The following is a 22387-nucleotide window of genomic DNA, read 5'->3' on the forward strand; positions in this document are numbered from 1 at the left end:
ATAGGGTTTTTAGATATGGAAGTTTTAAAACCAATATTTTGTGCTACAGCTTTGATGGGTATGCATATAACAAGTCCACTGATGGCAATCTTGCTTGATACAAATTCTAAGTACTCCACAGTTATGTCAGTCTTTAAAAAACTGTACAAAGACATGATCACTCTTAAACCTTACCACTTCTTGCAGACTTCAGAGTGTGTTGTTTCATTTGTACCAACCAAGGTATTTAAGCAAGCATCACCAAAAGTTGTTATCATTAATTCTCTTAGTGAATGTTTCAACAAGTACAAAACTGAAGTTGAAATTATCCTGAGACTTTTACTCAGAGCATTTTCTCATGGTCTAGCAGTTCAGAAGGAGCTACATTTGGCTTTAGATCAAATGCTGATATTGATACCGGATCACTAATAAATATATCAACAGTAAAAATGAGATGATGGAAAAACTAGATAAAGTTCCTATACACAATTTAGCTGAGAAACGTAGTGTTAGACTTGTCAACTATGGTTTACAAATTAGGCGTAAAAATAATCTCAGTACTGCATCTCGGAATGTAATATTAAACAAAAGTTTTGACTTGTTGCCTACTGATGCACTGGCAAATACTAAGAAGTGGCAAAAACCTGTACATTACATACAAGTCATTCGTGCTGAATGGAACGTGAAAATAAAAAACAATGAAGAAAAGGGGTACAGTGAGAAGGAAGAGCTTAATATATGTACAAAGGAAATTTAAAAATCCTCCTGGCCCTTTTACCAGATCTAATAAATTTTCTTGTTACTGGGCAGTGATATTGATGATGCTGTCAAGAATGACCGTCTTTACATTGAATTCAGATTAGCAAAAAGAACATGCTTATAATAAAAACCAAGCTCTTCAATCTTCAGGCTTAAAAGGGCAGGAAAAAGCTTGACGCCTGATGAGTATGGTAAAAACATAATCTCATACTTAGATAACTCACATTCACAAACATCTATTACAATTACAGACTTCTTAAACAAAGAACAGTTGTCTAAAAAGAAGCAAAAAAAATGAATTTGAAGTGTTTTAGGCCAGGTAATTATGTTGCTGCATTTTGGATTGATAGTAGTGGAAAGTATGAGCTCTGCATGTATGTTTTGTTTGTGTTGAAATTTGATTCCTGTTAAATGGGCATCAGATTGTGATGTGTTGGTCTTTATTTTATGAATGCCCTAGTAATGAAAGAGTGATTGTTATAAACTATTGAAATAAATTTTGTTTGTTGTTAATTTATTTTATTTCTTATCATTTTGTTATTGAAGATAGTTCATTTTATCTATTTAATTTTTTATTTTTTATTAGAAATTAGAGGTATAAGTATAAAGGTAATATAAATACTTTTTTTTTTTGAGTTTTATATTAAGTTTAGTACTGACAAATTTTTAAAATATGTATTTTTCATTGATTTTAGTGTTGATTTTTTTTTTCAAAAACAAACAGTATCTCTTTTTTCCTACTTACAGTATTTCTTTGTTCTAGTTTGTTTTTATAGAACTTACTTTAAGTTAAATATTGGTTTATTTGAACTTGCAACAGCTGATTGTGAGTTCACACTGGTGGCAGTGATCACATGATTTGATTGTTGATGTGTTTTTTGTTGTAGGGTCACTGATACTTGCTTGGGGATTTGAGCTTTATTGTTTTCCCACACTTTGTGTTGAGATTTTAGCCTTGTGAGTGTTTGTCAAATAGCATGTCACCAGGGTTTTTTTTTTTGAATGAAGCTTTAGGATTAGTTTTTATTTTGGATAGTTAAGAATTTATTTCAGTTTATAGACAGATTTAGTATTATTTTCAATTAAAATGTAAATTATTTATTAGTAAATTTGAATATAGGGCAGGTGGAATAACACGTGATGAGCTCGCTCAAACTCTCTCACTTGAACTTCAGAAAAGGTTTATTGTTGCAGAGGGGAGAGTGAGTTCTTCTGAGTTTTTCTACCTTAAAAAATTAAAAGAATAAAATTAAAAACTATTAAAAATAGAGCTAAAAAATCCTGTATATTGAATTAAAATTTGTGCACTTAAAACTAAAGATAACCAAATTTTTTAGATATATTTTTTTAATATATGGTACATTTTTTGTATTTTATCAAATTTTGATAAGATACCAAAAATGTACTATATATTAAACAAATATTACTAAAAAATTTAATTAGATACATTACTTTAAAATCCCAGGTATTTTTTTCAAAATTTCTCAAATTCCAGGTTTTTCCAAATTTTCAGTGTTTTTGCAACCCTAAAAAATTCACAAAATATCTCATCACTTTTCATTCATTAATTTAAGACCTAAAATTTCAGGAAATACTTCAGGGAGTTAGATTCTGAGTGATCCCATGATTTTTTCCCCAAATGCTTTATATTAAATATTTGTATTTAAACACAAGCTAAACATTAGTTAATGGCTAGGGTATAATTTAACTCATACACTAAGCATGAATTTTTTTTAATGGTAAAAATTATCAGGCAATAGAGAAATTAAAAAACTTGAAAAATTATAAAATAGTAATCATCAAGTCTATTAAATAATGTTTGTTGTAGCAACTTATTTGAAAAGTTATAGACTTGATAAGACTACTTATCTAAGTGTTTCTTACTTTTTATAACTAATTTGTATTGAGTTTGTATTAGTTCAACCTACCAAAAGGTCTTTATTTCCTGGTAAAATTTAACTCATCAAAAACTTGGTAGGTGTCAAATTTGTAGGAGCGGACAAAATTGCACCAGGGGACTAAATTGCTCGAAGACAAAATTGCACGAAGACACTTTTGCACGAAAGGTCACTTTTGCACAATGAGACTTTTGCACGAGCAGACAGTTTCGCACGGAGACATTTTTGCACGGGTTGATTTTTTTATTTATTTTCTTTATTAGTTCTCATTTATTTTATTTTTTTTTATACTTATTTTTATATTTATTTTACTATCACTGTTACCCCTAATCCCTCCTAACCCTTATCCTAGGTTAGTAATTTTTTTCCTTTCATTTTGTTGTTTAATTAATTTATCTTTTTGTTTTTTTTTACTCTGGTGCAAAATTGACCCTCCTTACAAATTTTTCTTCGAGCAATTTTTTTTTTTTTTTTTCTCGTACAATTTCCATTTATTTCATTCTAGATACAAGAATTTTCGCAAAATCAGCGAAAAAAGTTTACAATAAAACAAAAAACTATTATTGTTACATTTTTGTGCTTGTGCCTTTATAGGTGTAGTACATCTAGCTGGTGGTGATTACCGCGGCTTGCAAACTACTACTAAAACTTTTTTTGCAGTTTAGAACAGATTATAAATGGAAAGAAGTTTCAAAATTTAACCAAGCAAGAAGACGTGCAGCTTCGAGAGCTTTTGAAAGAAGAATTGCAAGTGTATAAGATTGTTCTTATAATACGTTAAACACTGTAGAATTTTATGACGCTCTTACTAATAAATGGTCACCAATGCCAAATATAGTTAGAGCAAAAAAAAGTCACAACCTACTTATTGTAAAAAACAAAATGTTTGTTATTGGGTATAAACGAAACGATTGTGAAACTTTTGACAATATCTGTAAAAAGTTCATTGACCTCAATTCTTCAGAGAGGGACTTTTCTGACGTGGTAAATGTTATAACGATCGTGTGTAAGTTACTTGTTTTCAAAGGTTTTGCAAAATCAGTCTTTTGTTACGACTTTAGTTAAGATTTATGGTCTCGAAAAATTTGAAAGAAAAATTTGGTTGTATTTCTAGTGTAAAAGTACATTAGTCTTTAATTTAGTTTCTTACATAGTTTTCTAGTTTTATATTAGCATACTTGAAAATAGATCTATAATATACTGGTATTTAATACTGATTTTTTTTTTTCATTTATTATGAACGCTAAGAAAATTTTTAACTTAAGTGTATACGGTTTCATCAAGATTATTAAAATAAAAAACGTTAACAATCATATTTTATTTTTGCAAATTTAATTAAAAATTTTTTATAAAAGTATATATTGTGTTTAAAAATTACTAGTTTTAAAGTTTTGTTCGTATTAAACTTATTACGTGCTAGGTTTATTTACTTTATACTAAAAAAGTATAAGTTTGTGTTATAAAAGTTTACTCTGTTTATTAGGTGATAAATAATTTGAATTGACTATCAAAATATTTAAAAATTGACATAAATAAGCTTTTAAGTTTAAATTTGTTATCATTTCAACTGATTTTTTGTTGTTGATTTAGTTATTAATTAAAGTATTAAATACAAAACAAATTTTACTGGCTAAAACTAGTGATGTACCGGATCCAGCCTTTTTTTTTTGCTGAAATCTGAGTTCTACCGGATGTCAATTTTAAGAAATAGATCCGTATTCTAATCTAGGTTTATTGATAAGTTATAGTCATTATTTTGATGAAAAGCTATTTTTATAAAAAAACATCCACATTAGATTTATAACTGATCGTTTCAAGAAAAGACTCAAGTGAACCATCCAGCACAAACAAGTTTAAAATTAGATTCTTTCACAAATTCTAACCGATGTATTTTGTATTTACAAATACCAATAAGCATTTTGTGTTTCACAAAACCCGCAAAATTAAACAAAAAATAAAGATAAGTTTTCTGCATGCTCTTTTACTGGGAAGTATTTACTTTAACTGTAGCAAAACATGTGAAATGATCGACTCATAGTAATTTTTCTTCCGTCTTTTTATGTCAAACAAGTATTTTTTGTAAATTGCTTAAACCATTGATAAATTCATTTTGTTTTTTTTTAATGTATCAGTCTTTGTACAATACTTAAAAGTTTTTATAATAGCATTAGGCCACTTTTCTAGTAGGTAGCTAAAACACTGCAATACTTAGGCCGAGTTTATTTGCCATTAACTTTTTCAAGGCGCTTTGATTTAGTCATACCAAGTAAATTTCTAAGTTGGTTTTGTCTACAGGGAAAGATTTACTAAAATTAGTCAAAGGATAATACAGTAAAGTTCTACAGTTAGTGTTTATTTAAACACACACTGTTTCATTCTATGGTTACAAAATAGTAATAGTACAAAAAACAATGATCAGTAACTATATTTACTTATAAGTTTGAAATAAAAACATAAATGTAATCATGATCGTTGTTTAATCATAACTCATGATACTTTTTTTAAATTTAGTGTTATATAGCTAATACATAAGTGAAAATTTATCTCCGTTTTTTTATTACCTGATTAAGTGGGACAAACTGATCTTTTAAAACAAGAATAAAACATCCAAGTAGTACGTATACTGTGGCACTTGTATATGATTTAGACTAAATCGTGCATAAAAAATTTAAAATAAGTTATATCTCATCTAATTTTTACATGTTGCTTTAGCATTTGGTTGCTCACGTTCAAAATATAAATTAAGTTAGTACAAGCAAACCTATTAAGATAGCCAACGTTTCTAATTAAAAAACGTGTTCCACAAATAATCTAGCTAAACTTTTTTTTTTCCATTTTGCTCTTATTTTTTTAGGAGCAGTTCAGGGTCATGAAATTCAGTTAAGCACTGCCCCTGGACCATCTTTTTTAGTAAGGTTTTGAAAATTTTCTTACTTGTTAAATTTTTCAAACAAATATTTGAATCCAGTAAGTTGAGATAATTTACGCTATTAATAATTGATAAAATAATTACAGACGTCACTGTTTGTGAGCAAAGTCAAAAAAATTGAAGCGTTAGTACTTAAGTACTTAAGCCCGTTTGGTTAGATGTTAACAGCGGTTTCTCGCAACTTTGCCTGGCTGATGCTAATAAGGACGAAATTGGTCGTAGGTTGTCTTGGATACTGTTTTTGTTGGTCCAGTGGTGAAGTTTAATCTTTATTATTTATTTAATGTTATTATAAGTCAATAATGTTAAGAAATCGAGCTTTGATATTTTTTATTTTAGATAATAGTAGGCTTATTTCTTAATAAGTTACTGACTTGATTAAAAATTTTATAATTTATTACATAAGTAGAAAATACTTAATGTAATAAGTTAAACAATTTCTATAAATTAGTATTGGCGAAAACAACAAACTAAAACCAACTAAGTCTAAAAAATACTAAAAATTACAGTTGTAAAACTTATGTACAGAAAACTAAATTAGAAAAATAATCTTTACTTAGTATTATTTTTTTTAATTTTTATGACATTTAAAGGTTTCGTATCGTGAATATTTTAAAAAATTTACAAAGAAAAGGCTGAAAAAAAGCAGTATATATGAACTATTGTTTTATATAAGTGTTCAAAAACTTAAAATAGTATTATTAATACCTTAAGAGTGTTTTTTTAAACCAAGTAATTTTTAAGTGTAAAAATAAAAGTGATCCTCTATGAGTTATCTTGTGTTTATTTTCACTGAACATTTCATGAATTTTTTATTTCTAAAACTACTGTGGCTTTGAAAATTGCTTCTAAGCAAAGTTGTAAGAAAAAAATAATTTTAATTTGTTTTGACCTTATCTCCTAATTTTTTTTATGAAAATGCTTACTGCTGTCAGTCGTATTAAGTTTAAATAAAATAAAAAAACATAAAAACGTTCGATTAAACAGCTAGTTCACTTTTAATAATGACAAGTATTACCTTAGGTTGTGTTTTTTGAAACTAATTAAATAAAACTTAAGGTTGTATTTTTTTGATAAAAAAATAGTTTTATCTGTAAAGTACTTTTTATGTATTCTTTTGCAAAAAAAGAAATATATATATATCAGTTTTCATTATTAAACTAATTTTCAAGAAGTTAAAATATGAAAATATGTTTGAATAATACAAAATAGTAGTAACTATTCTACTTTAAAATTTGATAAAATTAAAAGTTTAACCTTACGTACCTTCACTACCAAAAAAATAGAATTTAATTTTTTAAGTATGGTAAAAATAAACAAGCATTGAATACTACTTTTTTAGACAAAATAAAATTGTAAAATTCTTATTTTTACTAAACTAAATGTAATTTAAATCGTTTAAACTTGCCAACCTACTTATTCATATGGTATACTGACAATTTCCACCCGATTAAATCCTACTCTCGCACAATTTCCACTCTATTTTTTTCTTTATTTGTTTTCTTTATTTATTCCTTAATTTTTTGATATTTTGTTTTATTTTTATTTGTTATTTAATAAATTTTACTATCACTGTTACCCCTAACCCTTAATTTGGTCAGTAAGTGGTTCTAGGTATTGACCGGCTGGGATTTGATTGGGTGGAACTCGATTGCGGGTAGGAAATTATTGCGGGTTGGAATTTAGCGGCTCCCAGTATATACATCTTTGTGTGTAATCAATTCTAAAGTTATACGATCAACTTATTGTAAAAGAAATTTAGTATTTATATTTAACTTTTTTGCAGTAAAGTTTTACTTTTTTGTTTAAACCCAAACAATGCATAATCATCACTTATTTAAATTTTGTACCATTTTCTTGAACAAACTTTAAATGACTTAGTAAATAATTTATTTTTTAATATAGGCTCTTTCAAAAAATTAATTAATTATGAAATCACGACTATATTTTAATTTTAAATCTATTTCATTTGTTATTCGGTGATGCAAAAGCAAAGGTGAAACTTGCTAGTCTTTTATGTAATAAACTGAACATTTTTTTTTGATAATTAAACGAAAAATAAAAACAAAACCTATAAACAACATGTTTAGTTAATAATCTATGCTTTATTTCCGTTTTATTTTGTTTTCTTAAGGGTCACTATGGAAACAGAAAAACTGTCAAAACGCTCCACTGCATAAGATTAGTGTTAAATATCTTTTAGAACAAAAAAAAATTTAGTTGCAATTTTTTTTTGAAGTAATAATAACTATAATTAAGCCTTTGTATAGTTTATACTGCTTTAAAACGATTTAGTAAAACAAATTTAAATTTTATTCAAAAAATTTTTGACTAACAGTTAGAAAAAAAAACTAAAAATGTCAATAAAAAACAAGGTATACAAGGTTTAATAACAAGTGAACTAAGTAATAACTTTGCATTCTAAGACTTTAGTTATTTTAATGTAGCTTATTGTTTTTAGATGAACTTGTATCAATTAACTTGCTATGTTTGTGAGAATATATTTCAAGAAATATTACTTAAAAAAACATACAAAAAACACTTTTTCTGAATGATTTTTAAACCGATATGTATTAAATTTTTGATTTAGTTTGAAATTATTTTGTATCTTATAGCCACACAGAAGATAGTTTAATTCTGTTTAGATTATAGATACATGTTATATACACATAGTTTATGCTTATTTACTTTAAATTTATTTAAAAAAGACTAAATGTAGTATTTGAGTTTATTAGAAACGCAGTAAAAACTTTCCACTGTTACAAACGTTTGTACTATATGTACGTCAGAGACTAGTTGCGTCATAATTAACAAAAATCGAATAAATTTTAGTTGATTCACCTTGATTAACAAACCACAAACTCCTGTTGGACTGGAATCCATGTTTCTATAATAACTATTAGTTATTTCAACAAAATTAAAGAAATATATGCGGCGAAAAACACTAAAACATAGTTTTTGGTTTTATTCGTAATTTAGTATCCATGTCGCAAATAAGATTGTTTTTAATTTAAAATTATAATATTTTTTATATACATTTTTTTCAGCAACATTGTAAATAAACATTAAGCATTTTAACATTTTTTTAAGTATGGTTATGAAATATTCTAAAAACTTGAAATTTTCTGCGTTTAAAACTTCATACAGAATGTATTAATTTTATCATTCAACTAATATCATTTCTTAATTCTATAAACATTTACTACAAAGTAGTGTTGTTCTTTAATTAGAAGATGTTAGAAATTTTTTTAATTCAATTGTACATTAAGAAGAAAATAGATATTATAAAAAGTTTTTTAGAGCTACGTTGCTTTTCAAAACATTGAAAGTTTTTGCAATTAAGTATTTTTATGTTTCTAAGCAACTTTGTTTATTTTTATCTATAGTTTAATACTATTTACTAAATTTTTAAGGATTTTGCTTGCGTTTATAACTTTTTAAATATTCTATAACTAACATTTGGATTGTAATACAATTTTTTATCTAATTTTTTTTTTATTCTAAATGCAGTTTTATAAAACTTACGTACTTAGATATTTGTAATTGATTTACGTATATGATATGATTAATAGTCAATATCATCTTCCTTAACGAACTTGTTGATGATTTATAATCACACGACTGCTATGTTATAAAAGTTAAACAAAATAAACTTTAACAGATATCATACAACTATTGTGAGCGATGTTACAAAAAATGTCACAATTTATAGCAGTTTTTTTATCAATATCAGGTAAGCAACTAAATAATAGTTTTAAACGAACATATATAATTTTATTTATTTTTAGTTTTGGTGGCTGTAAAAAATGTCACGGCTATTAAAGACTCAAGAATTCCGCAACAACATATTGAAGAATATATTTTTGGTAAGCTTCTCATAAGCTCTTTGTGTTAGGTTTTAATTTTTACTAAACGTATTGTGCATATTAAAAAATTATTAGTAAAAACCAACTAACAACGAACAAATTTCTTTAAACAAGTAAAATAAAAGAAACTAAACTTCTGTTTATTACGTTTAGACAATTTTAAATACTTTTTATTTTATAAGTATACAGTTAAGAAAATACGAATACTAACATAAAAACTAGTATGAACTAATTTAGTTTTTTCATGATGTGCAGCTAAAAGTGTTAATTTAGTCGGATTATAAAAAATGCGTTACTAGTTTCTAACTAAGTTTAAAAGTAATGTTTTAAAAGTAGTTAAAACACTTTAGTTTTTTTTTCGTTAATCTCATTATTATTTGTATATAAATTAAAGATGTAAATAGTTTTTAATGTTTTATCATTTTTAAATTTAATTATGAGTTGTTTTATTTTTAGTTGTTTTATCACTTACATCTTTTTTGAAACAAAATAAATACTTTTATAAGTAGTTACAAATCAAATTTATATACTAAAATAGAATTAAAGCAATTAAACAAATATTTTATGTTCGTTTTTAGAACACTTTATTTTTAAGTACATAAAACTGTTTATAACTTTCTAAAAGTTAATTGTTAGACAAGTTAATTAAACTCATTAAAAAAAAAATTATAACTAGTTTTGAGATAATTTGCTGATTTGTTATATATACTCAAAAAAAATATTCAGAAACCAGAGTTTATAATCATTTTCAAAAATATTTTCCTAAACAAAATAAAACTAATCATGTTTTTTAAGAGAAGATGCTTTTATCTTTTACTACTTTTTTACTTTAATACTTACTTTACCTAAAACTCATAACACTTCTTTAAAATAAAAGTATTGTATAAAATATATACATTAAAATCATTAAGCAAACTATTTATTTATACCAGGGTTTCCCAAAGTGGGCTAAGTTCTTAAGTGTTTTTAATGGTAGTTTTTTGAGTAGTCTTGGTAGAGGGGACCATAGCTTTCTAGTTTCTCTAATGGGGCCTTAAAAAAAGTTTGGGAAACCCTGATTTATACATTACACTGTTTATAAAATAAATTTTTTTTAGAACCTGAAGACTTTTTTTCAGATGATAAAAAAGCAAAAACCGGTAAGTTTAAAAAAGTTATCTTTAACAGTTTCCAACAAAAAGTATATACAATAGTTTTATATTGAAATATTTTTTAATAAAATGAACTTAAGTATTAAAAAAGTTATATACATTGAAGTCTTACATGAAACAGCAGAAAACAAGTTTACGTAAGTAACTAATTAGAGACAATACTAAAAAACTAATTGACAAGTTATAATAAAAAATATAATAAAAAGTTATAACATGGTACAACGTTTATTTAAATGAAGTAAAATCATAATCAAAACCATTTTGTTTAGACAATTTAGTTTACTTTAGGAGTTTTGAAACGTTTTAACTAAATTACTCATATTAACGCACTGTTGTAATATTTAATACTTTTTCGTTCATAGCTTTTATTATTTTCCAGGTTAATATTACCAAACATCAAGAAATTAAGAATAATTCTAACGTTTCTGTTTTGTAATATGTATTTTTTTCTATAAGAGTTAGTAAGCACTTACGAAGCTGGTCATCATTTTTTTTCTAAAATTCAAGTTATCTAGTCGAAATAACCTTTTCCATGAAAAAAGTTAGGCTCATAAATTACTAACACTTTATTAAAAGTGGATTTCTGGTCTCTCAAATCTAAATCTAAAACAATGCTGAGCCAAAGATAACTCTTTGTTTAGCCTAATTGTACAAGGGCTATATAATCATTTTAATATTCCTTTCATACATATAATATTTACTACTTATATATTAACCCTATATATTATGTCTATGAACAATCAATTGTCACTATTTTATTCAACTAACGACGTGTTGTAAACCGTCTAAAGCTATAGGCTATAGAACTATTGTGATAAGTATTGTAATGTGTTCTTTAATAAGTTTTGTGTGAAACAAACTTAAAACTAAAAATAACCAAAATAAGTTAAAAAGTTGAAGGTATCAGAAAAAAACAAGTATTTATACATACTTTATTTAATATCTTTAGTTTGTTGTTAACAAATTTTTGAACAAAAATAATAATAGATTTAGTTGATAACTTTAATTGTTTTTTTAATGAATATATATTCGAGTATAGTACGGCCAGTAATTGTAAAAAACGTTTTTTAAATAAAATTTTAGTTTTTTACGCCAAGTTCATACATTAACTTAAATAATTAAAAACTATTTGGAATAATAGAAAAATATTTCTATTTCTCAATACTTAAGGTATATGTAAACACTAAGCTTTAAAATATTGTTTTTTAAATTTGATATACATACTATACAAAATTTTTTAGTAACACAATGCTTTTACAGAACCAAAAAGTAAATAGAAAATGTTTAATAAACTCAATAAAACAACCGTTTTGAAAAGTCAATTTATATTTTTTTTAACCATTTTAACCAAAGACATTCTTAAAATAATTAAACTAATAACGTTGATACAATATTGCGATACAACTTATACCAAATTTCTAAACCAGATAGCTCATTAATTTAGTATTAGTGAGTAAAAATTTCTATATTTATATAACAACACTTCTAAAATTGTTATCTAAGCTATTAGCTCTTCTAGGCACCTTACAATAAAATAAAAGCATACAAGTTATAAAGGTTTTTTAAAATTGTTTACAATTAAAAGATAAAATAACAAATATAAAGTAAATACAAAATGAATTCATAAGTTTAGTATAATATAAAAGCAAATTTAATTTACAGCTTATTAACTTAAAACTTGTTATAGCCTAGAACTTCTTTATCATCTAGTTATGTTTGAAAATAAAAGGGACTTTAAAATTTGTTATAGAGTATGAAATTAATTAATTCACAATAAAAATAACTAATTACAACCTCACTCTCTAATCAAAAAAATATTTAGTGAGCGACTTTATTGTTGATGATAATGAGATTAAAAAAATGCACCATCTCAAAAAAAGAGATGCTGCAATTAACATTCGAATATGGAACATTTATAAAGATGCTGATGGTAACAATGTTGTACCATACCAAATTCACGAATCAGTCAGTTAGTATTTTGGTTATTTTTTAAATTGAATTGTTTTAGAATATTGAATTTTTGTTTTTCTTAGCTTTGGTTTTTAAATCTAAATATTATTTATTGCAAATAAGTAATACAAAATTTCATAAAAAGTTTCATGGTTTGTTTAAATTTTTTTTTAACATATTTTTGGTTTGCATAATTGTTCTTATCAACGTATAGATTACTTTTATTTACTTTAGAGTTCTTTAAAGTAGGTAAAGAAGCTAACTATTCGTACTTTTAATAGAAGACTCAAGAGTTGGTATTGCGATTAAAGAGGCAGCTAAAGATTTCGAGCAGTTTACGTGCATACGGCTAAAAGAGAGGGCAAACGAGGTGAACTTCATCAATGTTACCGCAAGAAAAAGTGGCTGTTGGTCCTATATCGGGTTTGCAATTAAAAATGGACAAGAGGTAAATGAGAAAACTGTTTCTAATAATTTAAACTGTTTCAATTACCCACTGTTGATTTGAATTTGAGTTCAGATGTTAAATGCGTTAATTACATGTTGATGTTTAAAATTTGAACCAATTTAATTTGATGATACGAGTAAAGTTTTTAAATGTCTAGATGGGAATGGGAAGCGGATGTGGTTCGAAGTATATCGCCATTCACGAGTTTCTTCACGCTTTAGGCTTCTTCCATGAGCAAAGCCGACCGGACAGAGATAGTTTCATTAAAGTGAATTACGAAAACATCGACTCAAGTGTTTAATTGCTTTGATTTTAACAAACTGTTTAAACTTGTTTCCTGAAAGTTAGTGGCCTTAAAAAATTAAAATGCTGCACAGTATTTTTTGATGTTTACTATTTTTGTATTTACGAAAATTACTTATTAATATTTTTTAATGTCGTGCCAATTTTAAAACTTCAAAAATCACTTTTTGAAATAAAGTTATAGATATTTAGAGGTTTTTTTTCCTCCCTGATAATTTCTATGCACTTTACAATGGACACTTGCAGACACTGATAACTATTAATGCCATAGCTAGTTCTTTATTCTACTTGATATTGACTAACTCTTTAAAGTTAAGTAATTATAAATAATACGTTGTTATTAGTAAAAGTTAAAGATTTAATTTAATAAGTTAAGTTATTAGCCAAAGTTCAGTTTTTTTGTTACTTGTTGTAAAAAGTTTACGGTAAAACTGTTTGGTACTAGTTTAAAATACAATTATTACTTTAATCTTTTGTTTTTAGTATATGTGCTTTAAAGTCGTTGATATTATAAATCTAAAAATTTTGTTGACATATAAATTCTAAATAATAATAAAAATGTAGATTAAATATTCTATTTATTACTAGGTTTTAGCGGAAAAATATTCCGACCTGGTCAAATATTAATAAAGTAGTACATAATTTCTATAAATAGATATGTTGAAAACACATGCGTTGTTTTTATTAAATAAAACTTGGTAATACTATATATTAAACTGACGGTGTAAACTTTTTGTAGTTTTTAATTTTACTTTTATAAAACATCATTCTGTATTACTTTTGTTAGGTTCTCAAATAATATTTAACAGGTATGGCAAACAATTTTAACAAAATGTCTATAGCAACCTGGCATAATGCAAACTCACCATATGACATCAACTCGATTTTACAGTACAATTCGAGAATTTTTTCAATCAACGGTAAAGACACTATGACTAACATAGTAGAACCATACGAAGCTCTCGGACAAGTCGGTTGTTTTTACTACATACTTGTTTTTTTTCAATAAGAAGTATTAAAAATAACGGTCCCAATATCGAAAAGTATTGTGTCAATCAAGTAATTTTACTGTACACTTTAAACAAATCCAAGCTAAAAAACATGGTTAAATGACTTGGTGTTTAGAAAAACCTTTTGATCGGCGTACTATAACTAGATAATACTCATAAGTTTTATATTTACTTTTGCTAATTTATCAACACACTCTAAGAGTCTCAGACACTTTAAAACCGTTATAATTGTTCCTAGACAAGACATTAAAAGGTATCCAAGAGTTATGCAAGAAAATTAAATATTCATTATTCAAAAATTATTTGAAACTAATATTTTTTAGCTAAAGTTAAATTTTGTTAGCTAGTTTTAGAACTTTATTATATAAAAAACGTTATCAATGTGTTTTTATTTTCTATTCACTACTTTTGTTTTTTGTTTTCTAACACTTGTTCTGGACAAGACGTTAAAGGTATCCATGGTGTGCAACTCGATAACGGAAACGTTTTTTCGTGCACCAGGTCCTAGGGTCATATATTTTGAGTGTTTTTATTTTTGTCGTTCAATAAACAATATAATATATTTTGTAAAAAAAACTAGTTTTATTAACAAAACATTACAGCCCTAAGATTACTTATCACTAGTAGTATTAAGATAAGCTTTTAATAAAAAAAAAAAATTGAAATATTTAACAGGGTCGAGTGATGTCAGAAGAAGACATAAGACAAGTTAATTTAATGTACAAGTGTCCAGCTTTGAAACAGAAAGGTTAATATATTTACTTTGTTTAGGAAATATGCATCACTTACAGGTCATTTTCAAAAACTAAAATTTACTTTAGTTATAATGTAAAGTAAGCTGTATTGTAGTAAATAACTTTTTTGTTATTGTTGTAGTAAAAAGCTATGTTAAGTTAAACTTGCAACTTATCTTATACGAATTGTTTTTGTATTTGTTAAATTAAAAGAGGATATAAAATTAGTTGTTTAGCAATTTTTTTTTTTGCAAAACAGCTTAATAGATAACTTTGTGTTCCTTAAGAAGGTTAAAGTGTACTTTTATATACAAAAAAAAAAACAGAAACGTTGTGCGAAAGTTTGCCATCAGTTAATAATGGAGAGATTTGGGGAGACGCATTTTGGCCTGTAAATTCTAAAGTATACCATAATTGTTACCAACACTATCACAAAATTGGTCCAGATTATGCTGTTTGTCAAGAAAATGGAGTTTTCTTCCCATCTTCACTAAAATGCCAAGAAGGTTTTCAATTGATAATTTTATAAACAAAAGTTTAGAAAAACAGCGATTTAGGTTTAGTAATACAGACTGTCCGAGTAATTATATATGTCTTAAACTAACCAAGTCAACAATTTTAGAGCTTTTTGAAAGTTTATGTACTTTAAGATTTAAGCAGAATTAGATATTTTTGTGTAACTTTCATCTATATTCTATATATAGTAAATAAATATAAAAATTCATCTTAAACTAAAACCTACTTTTTTCTTTCCTAGTGTATTTGTATGTATTGTAAATGTATGTCAATTAGTCTATAACTAAAAACTAGTTTTGTTTTAGAATATTTCTCATGTAGGAAATTAAAACTCTTTTAAACAGAGTTTTAAAATGTAGTTTGACAATCTACATAAAGTATACTAAATAATCTAAAAAGTAACTTATAAAACAAGTTTAAAGCAGAAGCCTATTATTAAAAATTATTGTGTTTTTTACAGATATAGACAAAACTTGCTATGACTGGGAAAGTATGTTTTGTCTTCAAGCTTTAGACCGAAATAAATGTACGAAATATGCTCAATATTGTGGAAAAACATGTGGCTATTGCACACCAAACGAAGATCTAGGTTTGTTTAACTTAAAAGTAGTTAAAAGTACAAGTAAAAAGTATATAGTTTTTTAAAACAAGGGTGGTTCTAAATTTCAAACCTAATCCTACTGAAATGTATAGAAACTGTCGAATAATTGTCAACAATTTTTTTTTAAGTTTTATTTAAAAATGTGTTCAGTACTAACCTAGGTAGTTAGTGAACTTATATTAGTATTTTAAAAGGTGAAGAGAAATGAATAAAACGTTTATTTGACTGTAGGTCAGCTTGTATGCCAAGTATCTTTTACTTTATTTAAACTTGTTTTTACTGTATGAGAAATGTTTTTTTTTTTACAAAAAAAAAGTGTTCCATAACTAGATGTAATATTTTTATCGAAAATAAATTATTTTATCAATTAACTAGAATAACTTTTAATATAGATCTGAAAAACTACTGCTTTTCAAATACCTTTCCAAAAGTACCTCAAAACGGCGTACTAAAACTGAGTAATGGAGGGGATCCTTTTACTAAAAATGATTTTGAAATTGATGAAAAAGTCTACTTTGAATGCAACAGCGGGAAGTCTGAAGGAGAATCATTTACTACTTGTCAGCAAAATGGCTTTTTCTCTGAAGCTGATTTCAAATGTTCTGATGATGACGGAAATAATGATGGTGATGACGGAAATGACGATGGAAATAATAATGATGATGATGATGATGGTAATGACGGTAATGACGGAAATGATGATGATGGTAATGACGATGATGACGGAAATGATAATAGTAAGTTATATTGGTAATCTGATATTTATATAGAAATAAACATGTTTACTTTGTACTAGAGCTTAAACTATTGTTCTATTACGTTTTTTTTGCACTAACTTATTTTGTTTTACAGTTGTTTGTACTAAGCCACCGACGTTAGTTGGCCAAGGAAATCTGAACGGCATAAACACTGATGGTTACAAATTAAATGACCAAGTTGGAGTCACATGTACAGAAGGACACTCTGTTAATGACAAATCAACTTCAGTTTGCAAAGCTGACGGGTCATTTGATCCAGTTGTTTTGCTTTGCGTAGAAGATGGTAATAGTTTGATAGCTTTCAGAAAATACATTTCTAAAGCGTAAAAACAATGACGTTTATTTTTTGTCTATTTTACAATTTTTATATAATTAACTTGTGTTTACTATTAGAAGCATCAAAAATGTTTAAGTTTTAAATAAATTTAGAAACAAGATTTTATATTTTGAAAAGTCTAAAACTCATATACTAAAACATAAGTTAAGACAAAATAAAAGTGAACATAACATTCAAATTTTACAAATACCTTTTAGAAACCGGTTGTCCAAATTCTTCTCTTCCAAAAATTTTAGGAGTTGGCGAATTTGACATAAAAAAAACAGAGTATGATGTTGGAGAAAAAGTAAATGTACTGTGCTCAAATGGGACCATAGAAACATCAACATGCACTGATCAGAAGAAATTTGTCCCTGAAGTAGTGAATTGTGAGCAAGGTTTGTAACTTAAAACAAAATAAACTTAATTAATTGCTTTAAACTTAAGAAAAAAAAATATCGTTTGCCATAGTGTACTATTAACTTTTATTTTATATTAAAACTTTAATTTGAAAACAAAAGTGACTAAATGGACTAGTCTGTTAACACTTTTTATGTACTTTAACAACAATTACAAACTATTGAACTTTTTTAATTTACAGGGTTCTTTCTTTCTTTTTTATTGAAATTTTATTTTTTTAACTGACTTACAAACATGTACCGTTAAATTTGTGCTTATCAAAGTTATATTTGAATGAATAATGAAATATAATACTGAGAAGCATGCAATGCATGTAAAACAGGATGTATAAATGACTAATTTTAAATGTAACGCAATTTAAGACAAGTTTAAGACAATCTGTTATTATTTTTTAAACTTCCTATACTACCTAGAATTAACTAGTCGAAGTTAGAAAATTGTATTTAAATTATGAATAAAATTAAAAGCACAAAATTTTAACACAAAAAAGCAACAGTTATATATTAAAACATATAGTACAGCTTTTTTTAGCTTATTGTTTGTTTAAAGCGCTAGTAAAACAAATATTTTAAAATTTACTTATTTCTTTCTGTAAATGTTTTTTTCCTTATATTTTTAAACAGATAAGAATTTAAACAACATTAAACTAAGCATTTTAAAAATTATTAACTTAAGTAATTCAAAATAAAATATCTTGTGAGATATTAAGCAGTCTAAAATAAAAATATTTTAAAGTTTGTAATGTAAACTTTTATAGGTTGCAGAAATGTAAAAAGCAAGCGAAACTGTGAAAATTGGAAAAGAAGAGGATACTGCTATAAAACGTTTGTTCCTTACATGAAAAGAAACTGTAATGAAACGTGTGGCTATTGTAAAAATGGTAAGTAATATAATGTCAATTTAGAATGCACTTATAAAATCAAAGAAACAAGAAACGCTATACGTACAGAAACAATACTCATACAGTTGTAAATTTAAATATTGGTTTTTTCTTACTTGATTTTTTTACCTGCAAAGGGATACTGTATAAACTTATACTAAATTTGAAAAAAATTATAGTTTTTTTTTACAGTCAAATGTACAACTCTCCCTAGTCTGGTGGGAGACGGCACTCTAACACACGAAAATAAAGACTCATTCTCAATTGGCGATAAAGTTACTGTGAAATGTTCAGACGGGTCCGAAGTGAAATACGGAACGGAAGATGAGGCATTTTGTACGGACAGTGGAAAGTTCACCGTTGATCAACTCGTGTGTGTTAGACCTGAAGGTACAGAAGACAGTTATTTGAAGTTTTCTTATTTTAGAATATTGTTTATTTATAGTATTAAACTTAGTTTTTCATTTACTTCTGTTTAAACCTCTGGGCAAAAAAGCAGAAATAAGTCAGTAGTTTAAGTACTTTAATAAAGTGACTAATAGTGTTAACTTAACTTATATAAAATAAGTTTCCCAAGTTTTTAATGGTTTTATGATTTAAATTTACATTAAATAAAACTGTTTAAAAATTTATAAAACATTAATTATTATGCTACAAATAAACTAGTAATAGAATGCGTTGTGTACGATTCGTATTATTAGCATTTAAAACTGTAATAGTTTAAAGTTGATAAATCGGAACCTTCTAGTCGAAACATTTAAAAATTAACAAGTAAAATGAGATCAAATCATTTTACTATGGGTAGATGACCATATGTTGTCATAATAGTTTTAATTGTTTAAACTATTTGCAAAACTAACAACCTTGTTTACAATTTTAACAATTATTATTAATTTTGTTTAACAAATTAAAAACATGCTTTAGATTTAAGATGCACCACTCTTCCAAACGTTTATGGAAATGGTAAAATACTACCGGAAAATAAAAATTCGTTTTTAGTCGGTGAAAAAATCACTGTAGAATGTTCAGAAGGTTACAAAGTTAAGTATGGAACGCGAGACGAAGCAATTTGTCGTAAAGATGAAAAGTTCAGTGTTACTCGATTCACGTGTGAGGAAGTCTCTCAAAGTAAGTTTGTTTGATTAGAAAAATATTTAATTTTAGTTTAGTAACGACATTAATTTAACTGAATATATAAGTTTTGAATTTTCCTTTGAATTTATCAAACTACTTCTTTTTTTCTAACCAGTTTAAAATAAACTGTTGTGTTTAAAACTATATAAAATGTTTTTGTCGAAAAAACTGTTTAACAAAATATTTTCTTAAGTTTTACTGCTAAATTAAACTGTAAAAGTCGAATTGAATAAGATACATAAAATTAACCATTGTAAGGGTTTTCAAAGCTTTAGTAAACATCTTTTTACATTATATAACTACGATTTGTTTTTAATGTAAAAGTTCAAGCAATAATATTTATAAATTATTAAACGTTTTAGATAACTAAACTTTATTTACAAAGCTTTAATAAAACCTAGCAAGGTATTTTAATTTGTTTTTTTACTCACACTTTAAGAAATCAATTTTGTTAATAAAAAGCATCCCTTATAGCTTTACTTTTTTAAGTCTATATTTTTAAAATTAATCATATTCATTACAGCGATGAAATGAGGTTGTTCAATTTAAAAGATAAATGTATAAGGTACTTATTTACTATTGAAAAAATCACAACGAAGTTATTTTCAAGGCTAGACGAGACACACGAATTTACTAAAAACACTACAAAACATGATTAAAAAACTGATTTTACGTTTTGAAACAAGAAATAACTCAAAGTATTTTAGTTGTAATAAAGAAAAAAATATCAAAAACTCTTTAACTTGCAACGATGTTTTAATTAAATTTAGGTGACTGTAAGGATATAAGACCTACGAGGAACTGCAATAAATGGAAAACAAAAGGATATTGCACTAAAACATATACTTGGTTTATGAAAAAATACTGTGCTAAAACGTGCGGGTATTGCCAAGGTGGTAAGTAAAAATATTATTTGGTTCTATTTGTTCTTTTCCGATTTGATCTGTTTATTTATTTTTATTGTCACATATGTTATCATTAAAAAAGAACCATATAAAGATTCATAAACACTTACTATTTTTAATAATTGCATGTTAACGTTAATAAAGTCTAAAGCTGAAACACTAAAGTTATAGAAAAGAGTCAATTGAAAATTTCTAACCCAGCTTGTTTAAAGCAGCATTAACACGTAGGATACTTTTTTTTAACTTTAAAGTTTATACAACCTTCACAGTCTTTCAAGATTATAAAAAGTTTTATCACTTTTATGCGACTGTAATAAAAAAAATAGGTACATGTGATGATAACTACTCAGACGCATATTGTTTATATATAGAAACTATAGGTTTCTGCAAATTTGATAGTTACAAGAAAACATGCAAGAAAACTTGTAAACTTTGTTAAGGTTAGTAGTATATTTTACATGTAACATTTTGTACTCAGTTTATAATAAAAGTAGTATTTCACAAAGATCTAGTGTTATTCTACATTTTGATATCAAATTTTCTAGAAAATATTAAACTACTGTTGTCAAAATATTTGAATAGTTTACCTAAAAGAATCTTAGCTTATTATACCGTAGTCTCCTTCTTGAGTTCGCAATTTTTACTAAAAAAACGTCGTGTTCAAGGTTGCAATGCTATGAAATTTTGAATTCAACTTAATAAACCTCTATCATTAAGCAAGCGTTAATCAAAAGATATTTATACTTATGCTTTTTCATGCTTTGTAAAATTATACTAAAAACAAAATTGAAACTTTCAAAAACTCTAATACAACGAAGTAAAATCAGAAAAAAAGAATTACATTGCAGTTTATATTTCATGTCAAGCGTAAATAGCAATATTAAAAAAACACTTGATAAAACTTATATATTCAAAAAAGAATATTTTGATTTATGTTAGCATCATTTATTTTTGAAATATGAAGAAAACTAGTTTTGAAATAAAAACAACAACAAGTAAAATTTAATTTGAAGTAGATTTAGAAAACATTTCTGTAACAATAGCCTGATTTTTAGGTCTGACAGACATCTTTTGTTATTTATATGTTGTTTTTGAAAATATTTGAAAGTTGTCAAAATGTTTAAGCCACTTTGTTAAAAAAAATTTATCATGATTTTTAGTTCGATTTTCCCGTTGGTTCAGACTTTTTTATATTGTTCAAATAGCTAATTTAATAGAAAGACTACTGTTTATAGATTTTAATTAGAAAAAAACTTAACTTTTAGATTTGCAAAACTAAATTTTATTTGCAGTACTTAAACTACCTTGTCCAGACTTTGTATTTTATATATTCTAATACTGAAACAGTGTAGTTTTGCTTTATAAAACTTATTATATAAAAATGCTATATAAAAATTATGACTAAAGAGGGTTTTTATAGTAAACTTTTTACAGATGATGATGAAAACAAGAAAGAAAGGAAGTTATAAAAACAAAAAATATATTTAAGTTTCATGTTGCTGTCTTAAACGTTTATAAGGACCATTTTTACTAAACGCATATTTTTGAACTGTTTTTATTTTGTTTGTAAAACATTCTTTTTCTTTCTAAACATTAATAAATATAACAAAAACACGTTAATTTTTATCCTAATTTGATATTTTTCTTAAACATTGTTTAACATAGACCAACTGTAGAAATACAACAAGTTTTAATAGTACTATAAAGTTATTTTTATACTGAAGTAAGTACAAAAATCAAACACAGTTTTGCTTACATTTGTTAGATTTAGATACTTATTATAATGTAGGTCTTAAAAAAACACTTTAACAATATCAAAATTTTTCTTTT

General features: G+C 25.7%; 1 protein-coding gene across 2 annotated transcripts; it reads left to right on the forward strand.

The window, feature by feature from the left end:
- The first annotated feature begins 9207 nt into the window (after window positions 1–9207).
- LOC145832464 (uncharacterized) lies at window positions 9208–22177 on the forward strand. Of its 2 annotated transcripts, XM_082939782.1 has the most exons (19): window positions 9208–9298; window positions 9354–9431; window positions 10529–10570; window positions 12405–12551; window positions 12814–12980; window positions 13138–13273; window positions 14093–14253; window positions 14969–15041; window positions 15354–15533; window positions 16004–16132; window positions 16537–16881; window positions 16997–17185; window positions 17437–17616; window positions 18396–18518; window positions 18711–18908; window positions 19443–19646; window positions 20423–20548; window positions 20884–20997; window positions 21992–22177. In XM_082939782.1, the coding sequence occupies exons 1-18, from the start codon at window positions 9250–9252 to the stop codon at window positions 20994–20996; spliced, it is 2640 nt and encodes an 879-aa protein (XP_082795908.1). In that variant the 5' UTR covers window positions 9208–9249; the 3' UTR covers window position 20997; window positions 21992–22177. The 2 variants fall into 2 exon arrangements, with proteins under 2 accessions (XP_082795908.1, XP_082795915.1); XM_082939789.1 differs by lacking the exon at window positions 10529–10570.
- The last annotated feature ends 210 nt before the right edge of the window (window positions 22178–22387 follow it).

This window comes from Thalia democratica, chromosome 1, assembly GCF_965202585.1.
Source record: "Thalia democratica chromosome 1, ktThaDemo2.hap1.1, whole genome shotgun sequence".
In the NCBI taxonomy this organism is placed as follows: domain Eukaryota; kingdom Metazoa; phylum Chordata; class Thaliacea; order Salpida; family Salpidae; genus Thalia; species Thalia democratica.